Source organism: Hemicordylus capensis, chromosome 2 (assembly GCF_027244095.1).
Source record: "Hemicordylus capensis ecotype Gifberg chromosome 2, rHemCap1.1.pri, whole genome shotgun sequence".
Lineage (NCBI taxonomy): Eukaryota > Metazoa > Chordata > Lepidosauria > Squamata > Cordylidae > Hemicordylus > Hemicordylus capensis.
The window spans coordinates 253,197,629-253,222,073 of record NC_069658.1 but is presented as its reverse complement, the minus strand read 5'-3'; the positions used below and the strand labels follow the sequence as shown (position 1 = coordinate 253,222,073).

At 43.8% G+C, this 24,445-nt stretch overlaps 1 protein-coding gene across 7 annotated transcripts in view; it reads right to left on the bottom strand.

The window, feature by feature from the left end:
- Nucleotides 1-1,853: 1,853 nt before the first annotated feature.
- The window catches only part of PPT2 (palmitoyl-protein thioesterase 2), a 73,123-nt gene continuing 50,531 nt past the window's right edge, over nt 1,854-24,445 (bottom strand). For all 7 annotated transcript variants that reach the window (XM_053295607.1, XM_053295603.1, XM_053295602.1 and 4 more), the window contains exons 3-9: nt 23,371-23,524; nt 18,604-18,699; nt 17,436-17,543; nt 16,030-16,113; nt 14,288-14,372; nt 9,307-9,361; nt 1,854-6,285 (exon numbers count right to left, since the gene is read on the bottom strand). In XM_053295607.1, coding sequence (XP_053151582.1) covers nt 6,142-6,285; nt 9,307-9,361; nt 14,288-14,372; nt 16,030-16,113; nt 17,436-17,543; nt 18,604-18,699; nt 23,371-23,524 — 726 coding nt within the window. In that variant the 3' untranslated portion in view covers nt 1,854-6,141. The remainder of the gene's footprint in view (nt 6,286-9,306; nt 9,362-14,287; nt 14,373-16,029; nt 16,114-17,435; nt 17,544-18,603; nt 18,700-23,370; nt 23,525-24,445) is intronic.

Genomic DNA, 24,445 nt, shown 5'->3' with positions numbered 1-24,445 from the left:
ATACTGCTCTGGTGTACTAAACCCACTCACCCCCATGCCAGCACCCATATTTTTGTAGCTTATGGGGTCCCATTTCCAGGACCTTTTTACGGAGTCAGGATTACCAAGTGTGTGGCAAGTACCAAATTTGTGCTAAAGCAGTCCTCTGATTCCTTTGCCACACATTCAGATTGTAGGATCGTGCTATTACTATCCTTCTGAAGCGGGATGGGTCATGAACTACGATCCAGTGGTGGCTTCAACTGCAGATTCAGTGTTCGCCACCCGCTCAGTGTAACCCCCCCAACTTGTCACCCTAAGATCAGGGCTATGTCTTTACAGCACATGGGTGAAATTCAGTTTCCTGAGAATCTTGAGGGCGAGGGTGGTGGTGATAGTGGTAGTAATGCAAGTTTCTAGCCCTCATGATAAGCCTGAAAGTGTCTGGGAAATACTTGTGAAATCTCAGAATCTGAAGGGGTGACAGAGTCATAGGGGGGCCTTGTACACCTCAAGAGGATTATCAGAAATGAAATAAACTATGCAAAATGAAGAGAAATGATGCATATTTGACTCATGGATATCTGGTCTTGTGGTAGCAAGCATGACTTGTCCTCATAGCTAAGCAGGGTCTGCCCTGGTTGCATATGAATGGGAGACTAGAAGTGTGAGCACTGCAAGATATTCCCCTCAGGGGATGAAGCCGCTCTGGGAAGAGCATCTAGGTTTCAAGTTCCCTCCCTGGCTTCTCCAAGATAGGGCTGAGAGAGACTCCTGCCTGCAACCTTGGAGAAGCCGCTGCCAGTCTGTGAAGACAATACTGAGCGAGATAGACCAATGGTCTGAATCAGTATATGGCAGTTTCCTATGTTCCTATACAGGATGCAGGACTCTGGTTACCCTGATACAGCAATTTCATTTTTTTGATAAAAGCATGGAGTACCCGCAACCTTGTCCAGGAGTATCCTCAGAACTCTCCTTCAGTCTACCCTTAATGCAGTAACTCCAGAACTGCATGCCACATAAGTGCTAAGTGAAAAGTAAGTTAGATAAATACATGTAAAACTCCTGTGAGCCAGAAATACCTAGCCACAAATAAGGCTGCTTGTGGTATCTCTGTACAAGTCATGGATCACCTTCCCATCAGCTTCTGCAGTGGGAGGTGACAGATGCAGCGGGATCATTCAACCATTCCAGAGGCACAGAATTCCCTGCCCTTAGAGAAGAGGCTGCTTGTTGAGTCTCTGCATGAGTCACTGCACTGGGCTCACCTTCCTCCTAATTAGGAGGTACCTCCAGAAGAGTGACCTGTGCAGAAATCCAAGAGGGGCAAAGCTCATCTGCAGGTGGGTATTGTATTGCTTACTCTCATATATTCTAAAAAGTCTGCTCTGGAAATGAGACTATAGCTTAGGGGTGCAGTGCTTTAGACACAGAAGGTCCCATGTTCAATCTGTAGCATCTCCAGGTAGGGCTGAGGAAGACCTAAGTCTGCCAGTTTCAGAGAGACAGGGGACCACGTCCACGCAAAAAGATGTTGTAATTAACTTTTCCAAGCAATAGTGGACAAGATTAATGCACGGGCTGACTCTGTAGAAGGCAGCTTTGTATCCTCATCAGTACAAGACTGATATGGTGGTGCTCCAATTTTAACTCGAGGGGCATGGAAACACAGTCAAGTCATTAGGAAGTTTGAGAAGCAATGCCCTAACACATTGCCACACATTCAAGTCAGATCTAGCCAGTAAATACAACTTCAAGTAACCCAATACAATAAAATAAATATTCATGCACAAAAACCATTCCTTGTCCCCTCCAAAATAAGATAGATTGAAGTACCTTCTAAAACACTGAATTCAAAAATGCAAGTGCGGCAGGGTGGTGGTGGTGTTTTATGTTGTTGCAGAACTATAAAGTGGATGACAGTAAAACCTCCAAAACATAAGCTATGCCACTACAATCCATACAATGGTTTTGAGGCCAAAAAGTTATCATCAGACCCCCTCCCCGCCACCACATAAGCCTCCCACCCCACAAGATGCACAATTCTCCATTCATTTCATGCACACATTTCTAACGTCACCTCTAATTATTTGCATCTCAAAATCCAAACTCATTTCTGAAGATGGAATCTGAAGCTAAAACAGAATATTAACACAAACCCAAATAAATTCCTTCTCATGGAGACTTCAAAACTACATTGACATGCATTGCTTTTCCTCACAGGAAGGAACAGAGAAAGGAAAGGGTGAACTCAAAATACCCCTTTTGTGGGGTTTTAGCCCTGCATTTATTTAATTTTTGTCCCTGGTGACCCCAGACCTTGAGAATCAAACCTGCCCCTATCTGGGGATCAGATTCTTGGTTTGGGAGTGCGCTATATAAAGGGTAGTGGGAGGTGTGTGTGTGTAAGAGAGAGAGAGAGTGTGTGTGTGTGAGAGTGTGGGGGGGGGAGCGTGGGAACGTGTCCATCCTGTTCCTCCTCTGCAGCACCATGCCCAGAAAGGTTGCTCTCAGTAACAGTACTTCCTTGCACTTTGCATTAACAGACCTTTAAATTTGCATCCACTCGTGCTTTGCTGCGCTGCGAGTGGATTCACGCTTCTGATGTGGGGGCCAATAAGCCTTCCCAGCCTGATCATTCTGGCACAGTGATTGGTCGCAAGAACATTCCAGTGCATTTGGCTCAACCTCTTAGGTCACATCCATATAGAACTCAACAGTCATTCGCTCTACACTTGGGTTCCATTTCTGCAACCCAGAGTTGGGATCACTCGGAATTGTCAGCACCCTCATTAGATTCCCAGGATTCGGGGGTGGGTGGGGTGTGAGTCTAGAACTGTTAAAGAGACACCAAAGCAATTTTTGTTTGCCGAGTAAATATGCACTTAGTCCTCAACCCCACCTCCAAATCCAAACTCATTTCTGAAATGAACCCTATGTTAAAAAGCAGAATATTAAAATGAAAACCAACAAAACCAAAGCAAATGGGTAAGGATATGACCACATTTGCACATATTCTTCCCATGCCTCTCATATACTGTATGGCTCAAGTAGTGTGTATGCAGGCAGAACTTTCAGCAGAGAAGGCTGCTCTCTGCTTCAAGATACTAGGCTTTTTTAAAGTATTGTGGATTATTCCAGAGTGCCATAAAATGTTTGAGGCATGCTTTGCTTTAATATCCCTCCAGAAACTCCCATCCTCTCCACATCTAATATCAAAGAACGTACCAATTTCTTACTCTTACTCTACAGACACACTTTAAAAACAGAGTTGTTCGTATTCTGTGCAAAAATAATTAAATATTGAGCTCCACTCACTTAAAAAAAACAAACCAAGTCTCTAGTCCTCATAGCTGTGGAAGGGAAGAAGAAATCTTGGACCAAATTGGTAGAAGGTTCCAGAAAATGGAGTGTCTGCATCCACCAGGGCTCCATGTCTTTCCTCAGGCTTTTCATACCATATTTCTACCCCATTACAACCCTTGCCAAGTTCACTAACCCAGTGCAAAGTGGTTTTCACTTGAAGCAGAGCAGCAAATTGCTGCATATATAGCTTCATGTTACTGCTCAAGAATCAAGCAGTGCTATTCATGCCAAGGGCCTGAATTATCCCCCTGCTAACTTGGCAAAGAGGCACCTTTTAATATGGTGATTCTTTTTATTGAGCAGGGGGAGAGCAACTGGCCCTATCCACCCCCAGCACAGTACCTCCAGTGACTGTTGCTGGTGTCTATCTTACGTTTCTTCTTAGATTGTGAGCCCTTTGGGGACAGGGATCTATCTTATTGATTTATGTTATGTTACTTATTTATTTCTCTGTGTAAACTGCCCTGAGCCATTTTTGGAAGGGCGGTATAGAAATCGAATAAATAATAATAAATAATAATAAGGGGAATCAGGAGGGTGCAAGGGCAACTGGGCACCCTCACAGCAACTGGGCACCCAGGGCATTTACCTTTCCATCAACAACTCTGTGGCAGAAAGAGCTCAATTTTGCTCTTGAAAACATTCCACACTACATCACCATCTGGCCTGGTCAGCAGGAATCTGCAGCTCTAATTATTAGTTCAGCCATTACAGGAAGTGTGAAGCACTGAACTTCTCAGTTAGTTTTGCAAAACTAAAACAAGTTCAGGCAGCCTATGGGGCATTTAACTTGCCTAGTGAAGCCTGAATGTTGCCCGTGTTTCCCAAGTAGCTCAGACCGTCTGTACTCAGCTACAAATGCTGCAACTTCCATCCACACCTTACCAAAGGGGGGAAAAAACTCAGAATGAATTGGAGGCATCCAATCTACATATCAGAGACAGAATGAGGTAGCAGAATGCAGAGAGGTACCATTTCAGACCAGTGTTCCCTCTAAGGCATGTGCGCGCTCACGTTTTTTGATATCTGCTCAGTTAATTTTAGACCCCGCTCAGGTTTAATCAGGAAGGTCCCACTCTGAATGCACATGTGCACACACTGCCTTGATACTGCTGCCCAGAACAAAACTCATCCCGCACACAGATTAAAAAAAATTAGAGAGAACACTGCTTCAGACTGGGTCACATTTCTGAATGTTTTCCCACTTTACCAGCTCCCTGTTTGATAAAACATGCTCATCAGGGAAAGGGCTACCCTAAAACTTTCCGTCTAGTTTATTACATGCAGGGATTTTTTGGTTTGTTTTAAATGTGCGGGGAAACCTTCCAAAATATGACCCATTCACCTCACTGGTGGTGCAGTCCAGAATTGGATTGCCTTATTGTGCAGATCATCTGCCCATATTCCTTATTTCTCAGAGGAAGTGTCCCATCAGAGATCTTCCCAAAAACTCACCTAGCTCAGATTAAATGGCACCTGATCTTGTATTCCAGTAATTTCCTTTTTCATACTCCATTCTGAGGTTAAAGTTAAATCCCAGTCCTATCACATATGGCCTATTGCATCTGGTGAAAATAAAAGGCTAATACTTTTAATGGTGAAGCTCTGACGTTTTCCCTCCAAATTAGGGCTACCCTAGCAGAAGCTCTCCCAAGCCAGCTAGCAACCATCTTTTGTCAATGTTTGGTTTAGGTACATATTAGTAAACAAATATCTCCCAAGTCCAGAAGTTAGAGCAAGTTATGAAGATTCTCTATCTTAACTTATTTTCTGTTTTCATCCTGAGATTCTTAAAGTTTGCTTCTAGTCTACAGGTTTATAGCCTTTAGATTCAGTCAACAGTTTAACGCACTGATTTTGATCGATTATTGGATTAAAGAAAAATCCTGGGTTCCTCCCAGCTTTGTTGTGCAAAGAGATGGGGGGTGGGTATTTTAAGTCAGAACAATTACAGTGATTGATTGTTCTGTGGTGACGGTTTTGCCATTAATTTTGAAAATGTCATGATGGAAAAGGATGCCAATGGGTTCATTCTCTCTGTTGAAACATCAAAGCAAGAATTTGAGCAGAAAACGCTAGTTCTATAAGACAAAATTGCACAAGCTTATCAAAGCTTTCTCTGAACTAGTTTTCACAGGCATTTCTGGAAATCTCTGCTCCAAACCTTTTAAAAACAGAGGATTGGGGTTTTTCTTGCCAGAACGTGAAACATTTAAGAAAGACCTCCAATTTAAAAGACATTTTCAGCAAGAGAATTCAGAGTTTTCAGGGCTCTAAATCTCAAAGAGAGTTTTGCCAGTTTCAGCATGTCATAGACTTCTGCCACAGTTTTGGAGCTAGGAACTCTGACTTTGATTACATTTAAATGTAACCATGTTTCCTTGTTTTCAGTCTCTTTGCCAAACTCAGCGCCTTCCAAATCTGCCATCCTTTCTCAAACATCGTAAACTGCTGAATTGTCCTTTTGCAGCTTTTCTTTGCAATGGAAAACAAACCCAGCGGTTGCTTTTCTATAGCTCAGACCCGACAAAAGAGGGAAGAGCCATGCCCGCATGCAGCACCCTGAAACCCTTCTCCCCCAGTGCCTGCCAGCCCAACCCCCCAACCCCCCGCCAATTCCTGCAGGAAAAAGGTTTCTTCCACTATGAAAGAAAATCGCAACCATCCTAGAAAAGCTACAGGTAACAGAAAAGGGTTCTTCTCTCTGGAAGGAGAAATGCCAAGACGAGGTAATGTAGCGCATCTCCATTTCAGACTCTCTCCTTCGCCAGCATCTTCCCAGGCTCCTGCCAGCTACGTAAGCCATTTGGCAATGCAAGTGTCATAGACCGTGCGATTGGAGTGCCAGAACGTGTGAGCAACACCTCGCATTGTATAGAAAACAATGTCGCCACGAGCATCCAGGGTCTTCAAACCAAAGGTGTCCTCAAGGTAGACCTAAAGGGAGAAGAAACAATGGAGTTTTGGAGAGGAGAGCTGGTCTTGTGGTAGTAAGCATGACTTGCCCCCCTAGCTAAGCAGGGTCCACCTTGGTTGCATATGAATGGGAGACTTGATGTGTGAGCAGCACTGTAAGAGATTCCCCTCAGGGGATGGAGCCGCTCTGGGAAGAGCATCTAGGTTCCAAGTTCCTTCCCAGACATCTCCAACATAGGGCTGAGAGAGACTCCTGCCTGCAACCTTGGAGAAGCCGCTGCCAGTCTGTGAAGACAATACTGAGCTAGATGGACCAAGGGTCTGACTCAGTATATGGCAGCTTCCGATGTTCCTAACTTGCACTCAGACACAAGGCAAGATGAGTGTAGAACCTCAGTGAGAGATTCTCATCTTATAAACAGAAGAAGATGCCTTATGTTGAGTCAGGCCATTGGTCCATCTAGCCCAGTACTGTCTACTCTGATTGGCAGGCGTTCTCCAGGGTCTCAGACAAAGCCCTGTTCCTAGTCACCCGATATCCTTATAACAGGAGATGCTAGGGTCTCTGAATCTGAGACCCTTCTGCAGGCAAAACACGCACTCTACCCACTGAGCTATGGCCCTTCCTATTAAAAGATGGCAGACTGGGGAGCAGACAGATCCACAGGGAAAGTTCTGGCAACTGATTGCCAGAAAATTTAGGATTGACAAAAGAAAGTATTTTTCCCCACACAGCCCATCATTAATCTGTGGACTTCTCTGCCACAAGATGAGGTGATGGCCACCAACTTGGATGGCTTTAAGAGGGGATTAAACAAATTCTTGGATATTCAGGTCTAACAGGCTATAGACGAGGGATTCTCAACGTTGGATTCCCAGATGTTATTGGACTTCAACTCCCATAATCCCCAACCAAAGGCCACTGGGACTGGAGATTATGGGAGCTGAAGTCCAATATCATCTGGGGACCCATCGTTGAGAATCCCTGCTATAGACTACCTCCAGGTTCAAAGGCAGGATGCCTCCAAATACCAATTACAGGGGAGTGACAGCATGCCTCCATCTCCTGCTTGTTGGCTTCCTGGAAGCATCTGGTGGGCCACTGAGGAAAACAAGATGCTGAACTATATAGACCTTGGGCCTGATCCTGCATCACATGTTCTTATGTAAGTCTTATTAAAATGAACAGAAGCTGTGCAAGAGCATTACTGTGCTCTTAATCAGAGAAAGGGACAGCATTTGGATTCTCTCTCTCAGGCCTTCAAGTGAGCTGGATCAGTTCGGTTCCCAGCCTCAGCTGACATGGTCTATGCAGTTTTGCATCTTCTCTCCTGACACGCAGACACAGCAGCTCCCACACATCTCCCTCTTACAACTCCCTTCCCATTTTCACTCTGTCACCCTTCCCAGACTGTCACGTGGTTACCTATCCTGAGGCAGCAGGGCAACAGGCCCAAGGCACCAGCTGGTCAACATGATGCTATTTGTCTCCCTCTCTCACAACACTAGAACCAGGCATCATCCCATGAAACTGAAGGCAGAGAAATTTAGGATTAACTAATGGAAGTACTTTTTCACACAGGGCATAATTAATCTATGGAATTCTCTGCCACAGGATGTGGCGGTGGCCACTAGCTTGGATGGCTTTAAAAGGGGCTTAGACTTAGACAAATTCACAGAGGGCAGGTCTATCAATGGCTACTAGTCTGTTGGCTGTGGGCCACCTCTAGCCTCAGAGGCATGATGCCTCTCAATATCATTTTGCAGGGGAGCAGCAGCAGGAGAGAGGGCATGCCCACAACTCTTGCCTCTGGGCTTCTCAGAGGCATCTGATGGGCCACTGAGTGAAACAGGATGCTGGACTCGACAGGCCTTGGGCCTGATCCAACAGGGCTGTTCTTATGTTCTTATCTCCTGCCCGGCACTCACTCTGTTAGCTCCCCACCCCCCACCTTACCCAAGTTTAGACTATGTGTGCTTTGGAGGCAGGGACCCATTTGCTTAGGTTTACTACATGAAATACCACATACATAGCTGGAAATATATAATACAGGAAGCCCTCATTATTTGCGGGGGTTCCAGTCTCACCTACAATAGCGAATATGGAAACCATGAATAATGAAACCTTAAACCTATGGGAATCCGGGTTTAGGTGGCTGCACCAAAAAGAAAAGAAAAAGAAAAAGAAAAAAGGCGGCGGCGGTGGCCAAAATCCACAAAAAACATGGGAGGGAAGCCGAAATGTAAAAGGGAGTACAGCATAATACCTTACTCTGCAGCAAGGCCTCCACACACAAAAAATGGCCAATTTCCCACAGATTTTCGTGAGCTTTGTTTCTGTCAACAAGAGGCACAAAATGGCTCCAGACCAGAAATGCCACTGGAAGGGACACCAGAAGTCACTTCTGGTGGCCCAGAAACTGCAGACAGGTGAAATAGCCTATTCTTTAGTATCATGGTTAAAGAAACTGGGTCTCTAAAGAAACTGGGTCTCTAAAGATCCATCTGTGGATACTAGAAACTGCAATATGGGGATAATGAGGGCCTCCTGTACACAAAATAAAATATCAGCCAACCACCCAACTATTATCTTCAGATCTTTGAACAGAGAAAACTCATTGCGGCCCCCTGCTAAACTAAAAATCTTGGACATTCTTTAAGGGAAAACAAGGCAATTAAACACATTTTTAACCTGTGTCTTTATCTAGAAAGCTACCGAGGAGACATTTATACTCTTCCTCCCGTCTCAGAAGCTGCTGGTTCCTACACTCACGTTCTAATCAGCCAATAACCCTGGAGATCCTGGCTTCCAGCTCCATGTTACTCCAACCTAAACGACTTCCAGCCCTTGCAGAAGATTCAAGGGTCCTCCTGATCCCCAGCCCCTTAGGCCCGGGGTTCTCAAACTTGGGTCCCCAGATGTTGGACAACTCCCACCATCTCCAGCCACAATGAGCCTGCCCTGGTCTCACTTCAGTGGAGCAGATCTACCCTTTGCCACATGCCCCCTCGCAAAGGCTCAGGTGTTCCAGCCTCACTCACCGGCTGATAGTGCATTTCCGTCACTGTCTCATTTTTATCATAGAAGGAAAACAAACTGCAGGTGGAGGGAGAGAAGAGGTTTCGTTAGGAAACAGGTTTTAAAATATCGTGTCTGTTGTCTTTCTACCAACATGGCAATCAAGGAAGCTAACAAAAAAAGTCATTTGATATTAATAAAACTCCATATGCATTCTGAGATAAAAAAAAACCTATACAAGTTATGATCATGCAATACAGCCTTGAAAAATAAGCCCACAAATGCTTATTGTTGGATGACAAGCCCCATCACCCCCAGCTATGGGCCCCTGTGACTGGGGATGATGGGAGTTGTAGTCCAACAACAGCAGAAGGGCCAAAGTTGTGCAGCCCTGCCTAAAAGAATGAATGAAGGAACTAGCTTCCCATTTGCAAAAAAGGTTTCCCTGCCTGTTCGCCTGGAGGTAACTCTTACCACAGGGAAGTGGGTGCTTATGAGCTTGTTGCAATATATCACGCAAATTGTGTCTATATGTGTCTATTATATTTACGCCCTGCAATACTCTATAACTGGCTTATAAAAAAGAGATAAAAGATAATTTAAAAACCAGGCAGAGAATTTAAGAATAAAATTAACTAGGGACAAAAGCTTCTCAAAAAAATGATTGTCTTCAGCTGTTTGTTTTGTTTTCAACGTAGCCAGATATTTATTTATTTAACATTTTTCTTTACATTTTATATCCTTCTCTTCCTCCAAGGAGCCGAGAGTGGTGTACTACATACTTAGGTTTCTCCTCAAAACAACCCTGTGAAGTAGGTTAGACTGAGAGAGAAGTGACTGGCCCAGAGGCACCCAGCAAGTATCATGGCTGAATGGGGATTTGAACTTGGGTCTCCCCGATCCTAGTCCAGCTCTCTAACCACTACTTTCATGCTGGCTGACCAGATATGTCTGATCTCCTCAGGGAGACTATTCTATAGATGTGGCACCACAAATGAAGAGAGCCTCATCTCTGGTTATTGCCATACAGACAGCCTACATATTGTAATATCTGAAGATTTTGTTTGCAAAATTCAGTATAATGGTTTTGGCACAGGGCTGCCACTTTTCGTTTGGGGAAAATATTTGGCTGAATGTACTTGAGACTCCCTGCCTAATAAGTGACGAGTATGGAGGCAGTGCCCAATTTTTAATCTATTTAAATTATTTATCCCCATAGTTCGAGAGGGCTCACAATGTTGGCTTAGCACAATCAGTGCTGACACCACCCTCCCCAGAACAGTGAATTCAGTCTGTCATAAGACATGAGCCCTATTCACATGTTATGTTCAACATACATACAAGTTGTGTACATGGCACATATAAGTCTGTACACACCTGTACAGTTATTTGAATGAATGCATATACTGAAATATACTTCCTATCTTTAGCCTTTGGAGGAGGGAACCTATAACCAGGGGATATAGGGAGAACCTATATCCAGGTTCATTTCTGATGTGAATTGATTGATGGATTAAATGCTGTCAAGTCAGTGTTGACTCTTAGCGACCACATAGATGATTCTCTCCAGGATTGGCCTTTAAGGTCTCTCAGTGGTGCATTCATTGCTGCTGTAATCGAGTCCATCCACCTTGCTGCTGATCGTCTTCTTCTCTTTCCTTCAGCTTTTCCCAGCATTATGGGCTTCTCAATGGAGCTGAGTTTTTGCATAATGTCTCTGAAGTTTGATAGTTTGCACCTGGTCATTTGTGCCTCAAGTGAAAATTCTGGATTGATTTGTTCTATGATCCATTTGTTTGTTTTCCTGGCTGTCCATGATATCCTCAAAAGTCTTCTCCAGCACCAAAGTTCAAAAGCATCAATGTTTTTTCTATCTTGCTTCTTCAAAGTCCAGCTTTCACATCCATAGAATGTCACAGGAAAAACCATGGTCTCAACAATTCTAATCTTTGTAGGCGTAGACATGTCACAGCATCTAAATATCCTTTCCAAGGCTTTCATTGCAACCCTACCAAGTACTAGTCTGTGGCGTATTTCTTTACTGATGGATCCTTTACTGTTGATGGCTGATCCTAAAAGGCAGAAGATATCCACCACTTCAATGTCTTCATGATCATTTCTGAGGCTGGTTGCTGTGCCCATTGTCATTAGTTTAGTCTTCTTGACATTTAGTTGTAGTCCCATTTTTTCACTGTGCTCCTTGACTTTCTTTACTAGAGCCTGCAGATCATCTGCATTCTCAGCAATCAGAGTAGTTTCATCAGCACAGCGCAGGTTATTTATGTTTCTTCCTCCAAGTTTAAAACCACACTCATCTTCTTCCAGTCCAGCTTCTCTCAGTATATGTTCAGCACATTAACTGAATAAATACAGAGAAAGTATACAGCCTTGTCTTTACCGATCTGGAACCAGTCTGTTTCAACATGTTCCATCTGGACTGTTGTTTCCTGTCCTGTGTATAGGTTTCTCATGAGAACAATGAGATGTTCTGGGATGCCCGTTTTCCTAAGGATATTCCGCAACTTGACATGGTCGACACAGTTGAAGGCTTTTCTGTAGTCAATAAAGCACATACTGACTTCCTTCTGGTATTCTCTGGCTTTCTCAATTATCCAGTGCGCATCAGCAATGATGTCTCTTGTTCCTCAGCCTTTTCTGAAACCAGCTTGAACATCTGGCATTTCCCTTTCCACGTAGGGCTCTAATCTGCGTTGGATGATCCTGAGCATTATTTTGCTAGTATGTGTAATTAAGGATATTGTGCGATGGTTTGCGCAATCTGTTGAGTCTCCTTTCTTTGGTATGAGTATGTAGAGTGACCTCTTCCAATCTGTTGGCCACTGTGTTGTTCTCCAAATTTGCTGGCATAGTTTGGTTAGAGCCTTGACTGATTCTTCTTCTGTTGCCTGCCATCTATCTGTAGCTATGCCATCAATTCCCGTAGCCTTCCAATTTGGTAATGTCCAGAGTGCTGATCTAACTTTATCTTGCTGTACTAGAGGTTCTTGCAAGTAGGAAATATCTTCTAGAGTATCCTGAATGTTGACGTCCCTGCTGGTCAGATTTTCAGTATATTCCTTCCATCTCTGTTTGATCTTCTCTGAATCAGTTACTATCTGTCCTTTGGCATCCTTTAACATACCAATTCGAGGTTCCCTATGAGTTCAGAGATCTTTTTGAAAACTTGTCTTGTTTTTCCACGTCTATTTCCATCCTCTAGGTCTTTACAGATGTCATTGTAGTACTGCTCCTTGTCTCATCTAACAGCTTACTGAAATTCCCTATTAAGTTCCTTTGTGAGGTCTATCTTTCTTGACTTTTGTTTCTCTCATCTTCTTGGCAATTTCCACCCTCTGTTCTGACATCCATTTTGCTTTCTTCTGTTTCTTGGTCTTTGGCAGTCTCTTTTTACATTTGTCCTTAACAACTTCTTTGATTTCATTCCACAGTTCCTCTGGTTCCCTATCAATGAGGTTCAGAACTTCAAAGCGGTTCCTGATGTTCTCCTTGAAAATGGTGGGTACATTCTCAAGATCATATCGTGGAAGCTGAATAGCTTTGTTTTTCCGCTTTAGCTTGATTTGGAACTTGAATATGAGCAGTTCGTGATCTGTTCCACAGTCGGCCCCCTGCCATGTCTTTGCTGTTATAACTGGGCTCTTCCACCTCCTTGCACCAATAATGTAATCAATTTGATTTCTGTGTACTCTGGTGATGTCCATATGTATAGGCGCTGCTTTGGTTTGAAGAATGTGTTCGCAATGAAGAGATCATTAGCTTGGCAGAAACTAAGTCATTCTCCTGCTTAGTTTCTGTTTCCTAGGCCATATAGGCTGACTGTGTTTTCCTCCTTACCTGTTCCAACTTTCGCATTCCAGTCTCCAATCATCAGCATCACAACTTGCTTGCATGTTCTGTCAATTTCAGACTGAACTTGAGCATAAAACTCATCAACTTCCTCTGCTTCTGCATCAGTCGTTGGGGCATAGACTTGAAGAACTGTCATGTTAAAGGGTTGTCCACGAAATCCAATTGATATTAGTCAGTCACTGACCACATTGTACCCAAGTGCTGTCATTGCGATATCCTTCCTGACTATGAAAGCAACACCGTTCCTTCTTTGGTTTTCGTGTCCTGAGTAGTAAATGGTATGATTTTCTGACTGAAAGTGTCCCATTCCAGTCTATTTTAATTCATTGATGCCCAAGACGTCAATCTGTAGTCGATTCATTTTATCTTTCACTGTGTCGAGCTTTCCCATATTCATGCTTCTTACGTTCCACATTCCCATTGTAATTCTGTCTTTGCAGCTTTGGATTTTCTTTTCCTGCATGGCAACATCACCTGCTAGACATCCAAAAGGCTTTAGTCTAACCGCGTCATAGACACCATCGGTACTCAGAGATCTTCAGCTCTTCTTCAGTAGCATGTTGAGTACCATCCAACCTAAGGGGCCCATCATCCAGCACTACATCGACAATCGTTCTATTTTGTCTATCCATGTGGTTTTCTTGGTACAATACAATAGTGGTTTACCATTGCCTTCTCCCACGCAGTATGAAATGATGCCTGTGTCATCGTCACTGAAGTGATCGTCCGCCTCCAGCACCTTCCTATATCGCTGCTGCCCAATATAGGTGCCTGCTTGCTTTAGCTGGGCAACTGGGATGAGCTTCACGCTTTGGGTGACCCTACTGGGAGTATACTTCCTGGTATACTTTGTTCATCCCTCCCAGGAACGCCACGATGATGCAGCATAGCAGGACTTGGGAGGGGGATGGACCAGCAGGACTTGGGGGGGGGGGACTTGAAGTGAATACATGTATAATAATTCATACAAAAACATGTAGTTGTATACAGACATCCATACACACATACAACTGTTTAAATAACACTTGCCAAAAGACTCATAAGCATAGGTCAACAGGAACCTGATTATTGCTTCTACTCGAAACTGAACTTCCTTCTCTCCATCACAGTACCTCCTCTCCTCCAGAAGCTCACCTGGACTGCCATGGCATGATGACTCCATCATCTGGGCCACCAATAAGAACCATCTTCCGAATCCGGAGGAAGTTCTTCTTCCAATCTGTGTTAAGAGAGCAATGAGACTCCACAGATCTGGTCACCAAGTCACCGTGGCAAACCACCCGCCCCCAATCATGCCCTATCCTCTCTTTTCCCAGGATAGCCAGGACAAAAGCCCCTCACCTTTGAGTTAGCTGAAACTGGCAGAACACTTGGAGGGAGGAATCTTTACCTTCATGCTGGGCTTTTGTGGAACTCTGAAGCAGCAAGAGAGACAGATTTGCATGGCTTCTGCAAAATTCCCGTGTGAACAGATAAGACCCCTTCCTCCAAGTCCTCCAGTAAGAGTGGGAGACCAGGGGAGGGGCCTTTTCTGCATGGTACTTTGGAGAAGACAAATGGTGAGAGAGAAGCCCTCTCAACTCTCCCCTTGCCCAGTGCCTGGGCCAAGGGCCTCCTTCATTCCTTTTCTCAAAGCACAGGGCAAAGTGATCGAGAAGAGACCCCTCCCTTCTTGCCAAAGAGCTTAGGGAAGGGAAAGGTCTGATCTCACTTTGCAAGGGGCATTTGCAGAGTGGTAAAAGGTGGAGTACATCTCTCTTGCTGCTTCTATAAAACTCAGAGCAAAGTGACAATAGACCCTGCCTCTTCACCAACCCTGGGTGGGGGATTCAGATTAGTGGTGACCACAAACAACCAACAATGACTAAGCCAAATTTTGTGGATTCTTGAAAATGAAGAGAACACAACAACAACAACTGGAGATTCTCCAGGGGTGGAGTAACTTTGATTGGAAGCATTGTGGGGACGGGGTGGGATTTTGTCCCTACCACGGTCTCAAATCTAGTGAGCCTCTATGCCTTCCATGACTGGTATTTTTCTCCTGGGGAAAATACCAGCCATAGGGGGATGGCCAGGGATTGTGGCAGGCTACTTACAACAAATATTTGTCTACTGCTTTTCAACAAAGAAATCCCAAAGTGGTTCAAATAGAAAATAAATGAATAAAGTTTGTTCCTTGTCCCAAAAGGGCTCAAAATCTTTATTTTTTAAAAAGAAACACAGAGCAGACATCAGCAACCACCATCGGAGAGATGCTTTGCTGGGGTTGGGTAGGGACAGTTGCTCTCCCACGCTAAACATTAGGAGGACTGCCATTTGAAAAGCTGCCTCTGGGCTCAGTTAGCAGGGGAACCAAGGGTTAAAGTCCCCCTCCACCTGTGCTATGGTCCCGATTTGGACTTCCCGCCCCCGGGTTCCTATTTACAAAAGAAAAAGTCAAGCATGCTAGCTTTAACATAATGAAGGGGTGCTCAGATTTGGGTCCCCAGATGATACTGAACTACAACCCCCATCACATTATTTAGATGTAAACAGGGCAGAAAGATGAACATACATGACTGACTTATTGTCAGATTCGGCCCTGTGTGAAGAATTTGTAAACTAGGAAGTCCCCTGGTTCAAATGTCATCTCAGTCATAGACTTACTGTGCAGTTTTAGACAAGAGGTTCTTTTTCATCCTCAGGCAAAACTGCCCAAGGCCTAGTTGGCCCAGGATGGGGGTACACAGACCCCGTGGAGACCAAGGCTACGAGGCTACGTGGATGAGGCTACTAGTACAACACAAGAATCAGCTGCCAGTGGGTATGCCTGCCAGTGGGACTACCCTACCACAACCCCTTGTGTCTTGGGACCGAGGGGCGCCACCATTTATTACCTGTTGCATTGGGATTGAGTTTCTCATCATTCAGCAGAGCCAGAAAGTTGCTGCTGTTGAGGTAAAGATCCCGATGATGTGGATCTGATAAGACAGAAGCAGAGAAGGGAAAAGTGGAGAGAAATCTAGTTTAGTTCCTATATTCAATAGATCACACCTCTCCCAAAAGACCCCAGGAACTTGGGAACCAATCTGCATATTTTTAAATCACTAAATCCCTCCCTCCACTACTAGTATCTCTTCCTTTCCAGAATTTAGATTTGAACATCGCCTTGTAACAAGTGAAGTAATTTTTAAAAAATAAACCAAAACTACATGTACAGAGTAGACTATCAGTGAGTATTCTCTGCCACTGAGTAATCACAACCCCACATTCATTACTACCATATGTGTATACCCAAGATCATGTGGGTGAACTAGATTGGAGAACGTGACTTCCAAGCTGACAAGAGTCCTGCTTAGGCCTTAACTGTAGCCTCTCTTTCTTACCAAGTAATCCGGGAAGGAATCCCATCCCTTTCCTGGCCCACCCAACAAAAATTCCATTTCTTTTCATCATCCTGGCTCCTAATTCCTTTGCTGTACCTCATTAGATCATAGGTATGTTCAACTGTAAAGGAAAGAAAGGCCTGATAGGACACATAACCCAATCCCCAGGGATGAAGTACCCGGTATCAAACCATGCAAGCCTAACCACTGTGGATCACAAAATGGCAGGAGAACTGCAGGAACTGCAGGTTTATTGAACCAATAGCTCATGACAACCACCACGAGGTCACTGGCCAATCTGATCACGAGGAAAATTCTTTCAAGGGGGAAAAAAAAGTGCTGAGTCAGACTTCAGGCATGAGCAAGGCATATCCCAGAAATCAATTGGGGGTGTGTGTGTTACATCCCAATAGCCTGCTTCCTGGTCATGGAAGTTCCTGATGTCTCCGAGGAGGAAAGGAAAGACACACTCCAGAATACAAGACAGATATAAGATTCAGGCATCAAATAAGTACCCACTCATTTTAGCTCCCACTTGTCTTTTCTCTTCTATGGTATTTTGAGAGACAATTTTGACCAGTGGATAAGAACCCAAGCCAGGAAGTCCCTGGTTCAAATATCTAACCTCAGTCAGAAATCCACTAGAGGACCCTGGTGAGTCTCTCTCACCCTCCCCACCCCTTCAACCTCAGTCTCCCATTCTGCAATATGGGAACAATAATACCAGCTATCCTTTGAGCCAATACTGTATAAGGTTTCCTCTTACAACACAGGTAAAAGCATTTGAACACCCATAAGTGTTAGTTATCTATCTATCTATCTGATTTGTACACTGCCCCAAACATTCATCTCTGGGCGGTTAACGTAATATAATTATGTTATATAATATAAGTGCTTAGTAGCAAAACTAATCTCACCATTCCAGTAGTTACAGATAGAGAAATCCTGGCCGAACTGTGTGTAGCACAAACGATACAGGTTGGATTTCACATGCTGGGGAAAGAGCCATTTCAGGTATTTGGTGTCTGTATTGAAAAAGCAATGCAATGAGAACTCAGATGCAATGACAAACAGTGTTTTGATCCTGTGGCTTTATTCACTATGGTTTGTACAAATCACAGTTTCCTGTATATGGACAAAGTAGGGGAAATGTACTTGGCTACAAACCATGACAAAAAGCTTTGATCATTTTGCATGAGCCCCACCACTTAAAGTCATCTGGGGAGGTCTAGCTGCAGTTGCAGCCAGCCTCCCTGGAGGTGATTCGGGGTTGGGCCTTCTCTATAGCTGCCTCCAGGCTTTGGGACATACACTCTGCTGGAATAAGAGGTTTTGCATCCCTCGTGGCTTTTAGGAAGGCCTTAAAAACAAAAATGTGTGTTTAACTAGGCTTTTGGTTGAGGCTTTAATGGTTCATTTCAAAAATTATAATGCTTAATTATTTTAATAGTTCAAATGATTTTAATTGTTTTAACTGCTTATCTGTTAATCCGTGTTATAAACCACCATGAGATTTTGACTTGGCAGTACAGAAATACAATGACAGACAACTTAAGTTTATATCCCACATATCTTTAGAAAGAAGATTCAATGCAGCTAAAAACTAGTAATTAAATCAAACATTACAGATACAAACTTCAGAAAAAGTTACAGAGCAGTAAGCAAACCCCCCCCCCCAAAAAACCCCCAAACAATCAGTTATGAAAAGCCTTCCAAAGAAGTTGGGTCGCTATCATATGATGAAAAATGAGCAGTGATGGGTCAGGGCAGCCTTCCCTAGGGAGGGCATGCTACAACAAAAGTGCCAGAACCAAAAAGACCCTGTCTCTCTTACCTGGCTACTGAACATTATATGAACCAGGCCTGTGAATCAGATCCAGAAACAAATATGCACCCAATGATGACAATACCGCACCAGAGTCATATGGTCTCTACAGTCAGCTGCAGTAAAAATGCTGGCTATTAATGTGCTATTGTTATGCAGTTCAGCATGAGATAGACCCAAAGGGAGATGGCAATGTTTTATTTCACCTAAGGCAACAGAAATCCTCTGGGGAGGTCTTGTCCCTTTTATTATGTACTCACCACCATACTGCCCCATTTGTGGAGAAGAGAGAGAAATGAAAGTGTCCACATTGTGATCTGGCATCGTGGAAAGGAGCGCACGGCAAATGAGTCCTCCTGCAGGGAAGGGAAAGGAAAGCGATTTTATTTTAGAACAAGGACAGAGAAGTGAAAGAACTACTAATCACATAGAAGGTTGACACTGACCCCACGGAAACAACATCTTAGAGGTGCATTTGTCTCTGCAGATTTAATATGGCACCACTCCAACAGAAGGTCAAACTGGATCAACTTTCTACTTGTATTTTTGTCTACTCCAAATAAATCTCCTTGGAAATTATATAGAGCATATTTCTATATACATTTCACTTATTCTTTTCTCATAGGAACATAGGAAGCTGCCATATACTAAGTCAGACCATTGCTCTGCTATCTAGCTCAGTATTGTCTTCACAGACTGGCAGCGGCTTCTCCAAGGTTGCAGGCAGGAATCTCTCTCAGCCCTACCTTAAAGATGCTGCCTGGGATGGAACGTGGAACCTTCTGCTCTTCTTAGAGCGGCTCCATCCCCTAAGGGGAATATCTTACAATGCTCACATTTCTAGACTCCCATTTCTAATGCAACCAGGGCAGACCCTGCTTAGCTAAGGGGACAAGTCATGCTTGCTACCACAAGACCAGCTCTTCCTCTGGGCAAGATTTTTCCTTTTTTGAAAGGGGAGTATCCCTTACTTTGGGAAATCAGTCTATATGATAAATTCTGAAAATGATTTTTTTTTAAATTCCCCTTTTTTACATTTTTAAACACACACACACACACACACACACACACACACACACACACACACACACGGTGGGGGACTCAAGACATTTTCTTGCAGATCCTCACTCTGCTGTACTGAATATTTCCACTATGAATGTCAGTGGAAATCTACTAGAGAAGAGCAATTTCTCCAAACCTGGACCAGAGTCTCATGTTCCCAAAAACCCAAAGTCTTCTCCCAGATTCAAATGTATTAAAATGTAAAGGGGGGGGAACCTTGTTATGGCATTTTATGAACATCCACTGGGGCAGGGTGGAAGCAATGTTCCAAAATTTGTGGACATGGCGGATATGTGCACCCTCAGAATTAAAAAAATGATGTGTGATGACTTTCCAGAATGGGAGCAAGTGCAGCATCATTACTAAAGAGATACAGTTTGTGACCAGGAAGTCTGCTCTTCAGATGTCATCTGTGCCATGAACTCACTAGGGCGCCTTAGACAAGGCATCCTCCTTTAGCTGCCTCCATCTGCAATATGGATTTTGTCAGGATGTCAGAGGTAAACAAAGAAAAAATTGGGTTAACGAATCAAAGAAAGAAGAGCAAAAAAACCTGTGAACAAAAAAATAAATGAATCAACTCTCAACACACTGAAAACAAACTGATATGGAATAAACTGAAATTAAATATGTAACAAAGATTGTTTTTATGAAATTGACAAAGCCGCCTGGCCAAATGTAGACACTCAAGACAGGCATGACACCGAAACGGTGGTAAACTGACACCTTATCCAATTGTGACAAACCACACAGATTGCCATTCCACAGTGGAAACACCTTCTAACACATACAGAAATTAAATAACTGAATTCAACATAGAAATGCAGCATACAGAACCAATAAATATACAGAACAACAAAAATATGAAAAACTGATAAATGATATATATAGGTATCCAGGCAGAGTCCAAGATGTTTTCCGGATAAGGAAATGTGATAAGTACATACAGTTCAGGTCATGAGTCCTTGAATTAAAAAAACGCAAGCGACATGCTCTGTGATGTATGTGGTACGGATCATAAGTCCTTAAATCATCATAAGTCCTTAATACAAGAAAAAGCAAGCGATATGCTCCGTGATGACTGATGGTAGATGACAAATCAAATAGGGGAGAGCACACTACAGCCACCCCGGGATAAGTAGCTGTTTCGCAAGGCGTTTCATCAGGGGCTGTTTTCCATTGATACAAGATGAAGGTTGAGTAACATTACTATACATTCAAACTTTACCAAGCATATTAAAGCCTTTAATAGGTATAGTATTAAATAACGTATAGTAATATGTATACATTATGTAATATGTAATATGTATAGTGACATGTAATATGTAATATGTATAGTATTAATAATGTATAGTAGGTAAGTTGTTATAGTTGCACTCCCCTTGAAGGAGCAAGTACGCAGCTTGGGGATATTACTGGACCCGGCTCTGCTTTTGGAAGCTCAGGTGGAGGCCAGGGGTGCCTTTGCACGACTTCGGCTAGTGCGCCAGCTGCGTCCCTTTCTCGAGCAGGTAGATCTGGCCACAGTTACCCATGCCTTAGTCACGTCAAGGCTGGGTTACTGTAACGCGCTCTACATGGGGCTGCCCTTGAAGAACATCTGGAAACTGCAGCTAGTGCAAAATGCAGCAGCGAGGTTTTATCCAGAGCTGCCCAGTGGGAGAACATCACCCCCATTCTGAAAGAGTTGCACTGGCTGCCGGTTTGTTTCCGGGTCCAATTCAAGGTGCTGGTTTTGACCTTTAAAGCCCTAAACGGTTTGGGCCCGGGATACCTGAGGGACCACCTGCTCCCAAGGGTTGCTGCCCACTTGACAAGGTCATCTGAGGGGGCTCTGCTCCAGGTGCCGACAATGAGGGAGGCTCGGTTGTCGTGCACGCGGGACAGGGCCTTCTCTGCTGCTGCCCCCAGACTCGAATGCTCTCCCGGTGGCTATTTGCTCCTCAGTCTCCATCACAGCTTTTAGAAAAAACGTAAAATCTTGGCTTTTTGATTCTCTGCTGCTGCTCCTTATAATCTTTATTGCTTTTATGCTTTTTGTTTTAAATCTTTTAATCAGATTTGTTTAATATTTCCCCCCCACTTAATATTTTAATTGTGTCTTTTTTACCATCTTGTGTTAAAACTTTTTTTTTGCTGTAAACCGCCTTGGGATTGCTTTAATGAAAGGCGGTATATAAATTTAACAATAAATAAATAAAATAAATATTTCATTTCAGTTTATTCCATATCAATCTGATTGTTTTCAGTGTGTTGGGAGTTGGTTCATTTATTTTTTTTGTTCGAAGATGACAGAGGTAACAAGTGGGAAGTGTCTTGAACTCTAATGATGTGCCAAGTGTTGATGATCACTACTACGCTGAACACATGCGGAGTTACGAGTTATGTCAGTGGGAGTGTATTCCTGTTAAATCAGTACGGACTCTATTCAAAACGTTGCCAAATTTGAATGTAATAAATATTTAACTCTAACTTAAGTTGTTGTGCGGTGCTGGAGTAAACAGGAGATTTCTGTCTTGACCACCAGAGGGAGAGAAGGATCACCCTCAGCAATAACGACTAGGGAAAACAAGCAGGGGCTGGTTCTAGGATTCTGGAACAGGTTCAGAGGAGGGCAAAGACAGTAAAAGATATAGAAACCAAGCCCTACGGAGAAGAGTTGAAGGAGCAGGTTATGTTTAGCCTGGAGAAGAGAAGACTGGAGAGGAGGCAGGAGAGCCGCCTTCAAATATCTCAAGCGCTGTCGTACACAGAAGGTCTCTGTTGCTCCTGAGGGTAGGACGAGGACCAATGGGTTGCAATTACAAGGAAGCAGATTTAGGCTAGACATGAGGAAGAGTTTCCTAATTTTAAGAGCTATTCGGCAGTGTGCCTTATGTAGTGGTGGGCTCACCTTCGCCGGAGGTTTTCCTAACAGAGGCTGGACAGTGATCTGTCAAGGATGCTGTAAGCATTTCCTGCACTGAGCTGAGGAGCCTTCAGGGTCCCTTCCAGCTCTAAAATTCTAGGATTCTGTAGAGCCTGTCAGTGAGCCCCTTTGACCAGTAAGGGGCAATTTATACAGAATCCTCTAGGGCAGGCCTGCTTAGCCTCCCCAGCTGTTTTTGGACTACAACTCCCATAATCCCCAGCCACAGTGGCCAAGGGTTATGGGAGCTGTAGGCCAACATCTGCAGGAGGGCTGAAGTTGAGCACACCTGCTCTAGGGTGTGCTCTTACTGAACGCAAGGTCCAGCCCTTGTAAGCTTCTCTCCTTCAGCTCACACCTGCTCTTTTTTCCTCCCACTCTATCAGCATCCTCTATCTATCCAGAGGATTCTACAACTATGAATATTTACATACTGTTCTCCAACCAAAATTCTCGAAGCAGTTTACTTAGAAAAAAATAAATACATAAATAGGATGGTCCCCTGTCCCCAAAGGGCTCACAGTCTAAAAAGAAACATAAGGCAGATAGCAGCAGCAACCACTGGAGGGATGCTGTGCTGGGGCTGGATAAGGCCAGTTGCTCTCCCCCTGCTAAATATAAGAGAATCACCACTTGAAAAGGTGCCTCTTTGCTCAGTTAGCAAGGAAAGGACAAGACCTCGAGGAAAGATTCTAGGAAAGGACAAGATCTCAATGTTCACAGGATATCCAGAAAGACAGAAAGAAGAGAGAGTCTCATACCAACTCAATTCAATTCAATCCCTTTATTACAATCACAGACCAGCGTACTCATGCCAACTCCAACTTTCATGAGCACCCCATGCAAAATGAGAACAGCAGTGCTCCTGGCTCAAGAGGGCCTCCGCAACTGCATGGAAAACTGGATCGTTATGTGGAAACTGGCATGGGCCAATGTAAGAGAACCATTCATGTCCCTCAGTTCTTGCAGCTGCCCCCATCTTGAACAGAGAAAGCTGGCAGTCAGAAGCACTCAAGGCACTCACCTCCCACCCACCGCCTGGAGGGTACCAACATACCTTGTGAGTAGCAGATGAGATGGACTCCACTGCCAGCATTCTGCATAATGGGATGAATAGCTTGCCTGAACCCCTCGACTTGCTTCCAAAGAGGCTGCAGGCTCGCTGAGCGATCAAACAAGTCAACAACGGTCACGTTGGTCCCCGGGTGGGTCTATGGGGAGGTGGTAGGGAGAGAGGGAGACACAGAACACAGGCCTTTTAAATCACATTCACTCAGGGCTCTTAGCCTTTGATTTTTAACAGATTTCAAGAGTTTGTAAATTGCTTCATCTTGCATTTTGTATTCCCCACCCCTACCCTGTTTTTGGTCTGTTTAGGTGTTTTTACTTCAGGTTTTAATGCTGCATTGTGAGCCACTCAGAGAACAATTTGCTGTGGGTGGCTAACAAATAAAGTTCATTATTATCTATCTCTCTCTCTCACACACACACGTTCTGAATGAGTTGAAAGTAGTCTTTCCTACAATATTTGAGGCTCAGTGTAGGACACTCCCAGCCTGGCTTTACATTATGCCTAAGAAACAGCCAGGTTCTGACTGTTGGGAAACTTGTACACTCTCTCCCCATGGCTGAGGAAAGCTGGAGCTGTTTGTTTTGAAGTCATACCAAGAAAGATTTCCTTTGTGTTAGTTCTTATTCTCACCAAGCTTAATCAGCTCCAGCAGAGGGGAGTGGAAGAAGCTAAGATCTCCACGCTCCGGCTTAGTGTCATTCCAGCTTCCAGAGAGCCAAATTCTTTCTCTCTTTCCAGCCTTTTGACAACACCACCACACTCAAGGCGATTTACAGTTCAGCAAAACCCTAAAATATTCTGATTTGTATTTTGGTGTTTCAGGTGGGTTTTAATTGTATACCAATTTGATCGTGTTTATAGGAAAGCCATTTATAAATATAATCAATACAAGTTAAACAATTAAGTCGAGGTAGATTTGTGCACATAATTTGGCCTGCCATTAAAGAAGGCAGTGAGGTGGGCAATTCAACTTGGTAGAAGTGGGAAGGAGAAGTCAAATCCTCTCTCCTCTGGATCCTGTCATACACTGCTTTTTCAAAGTGAGATTTTTCCTGGTGGG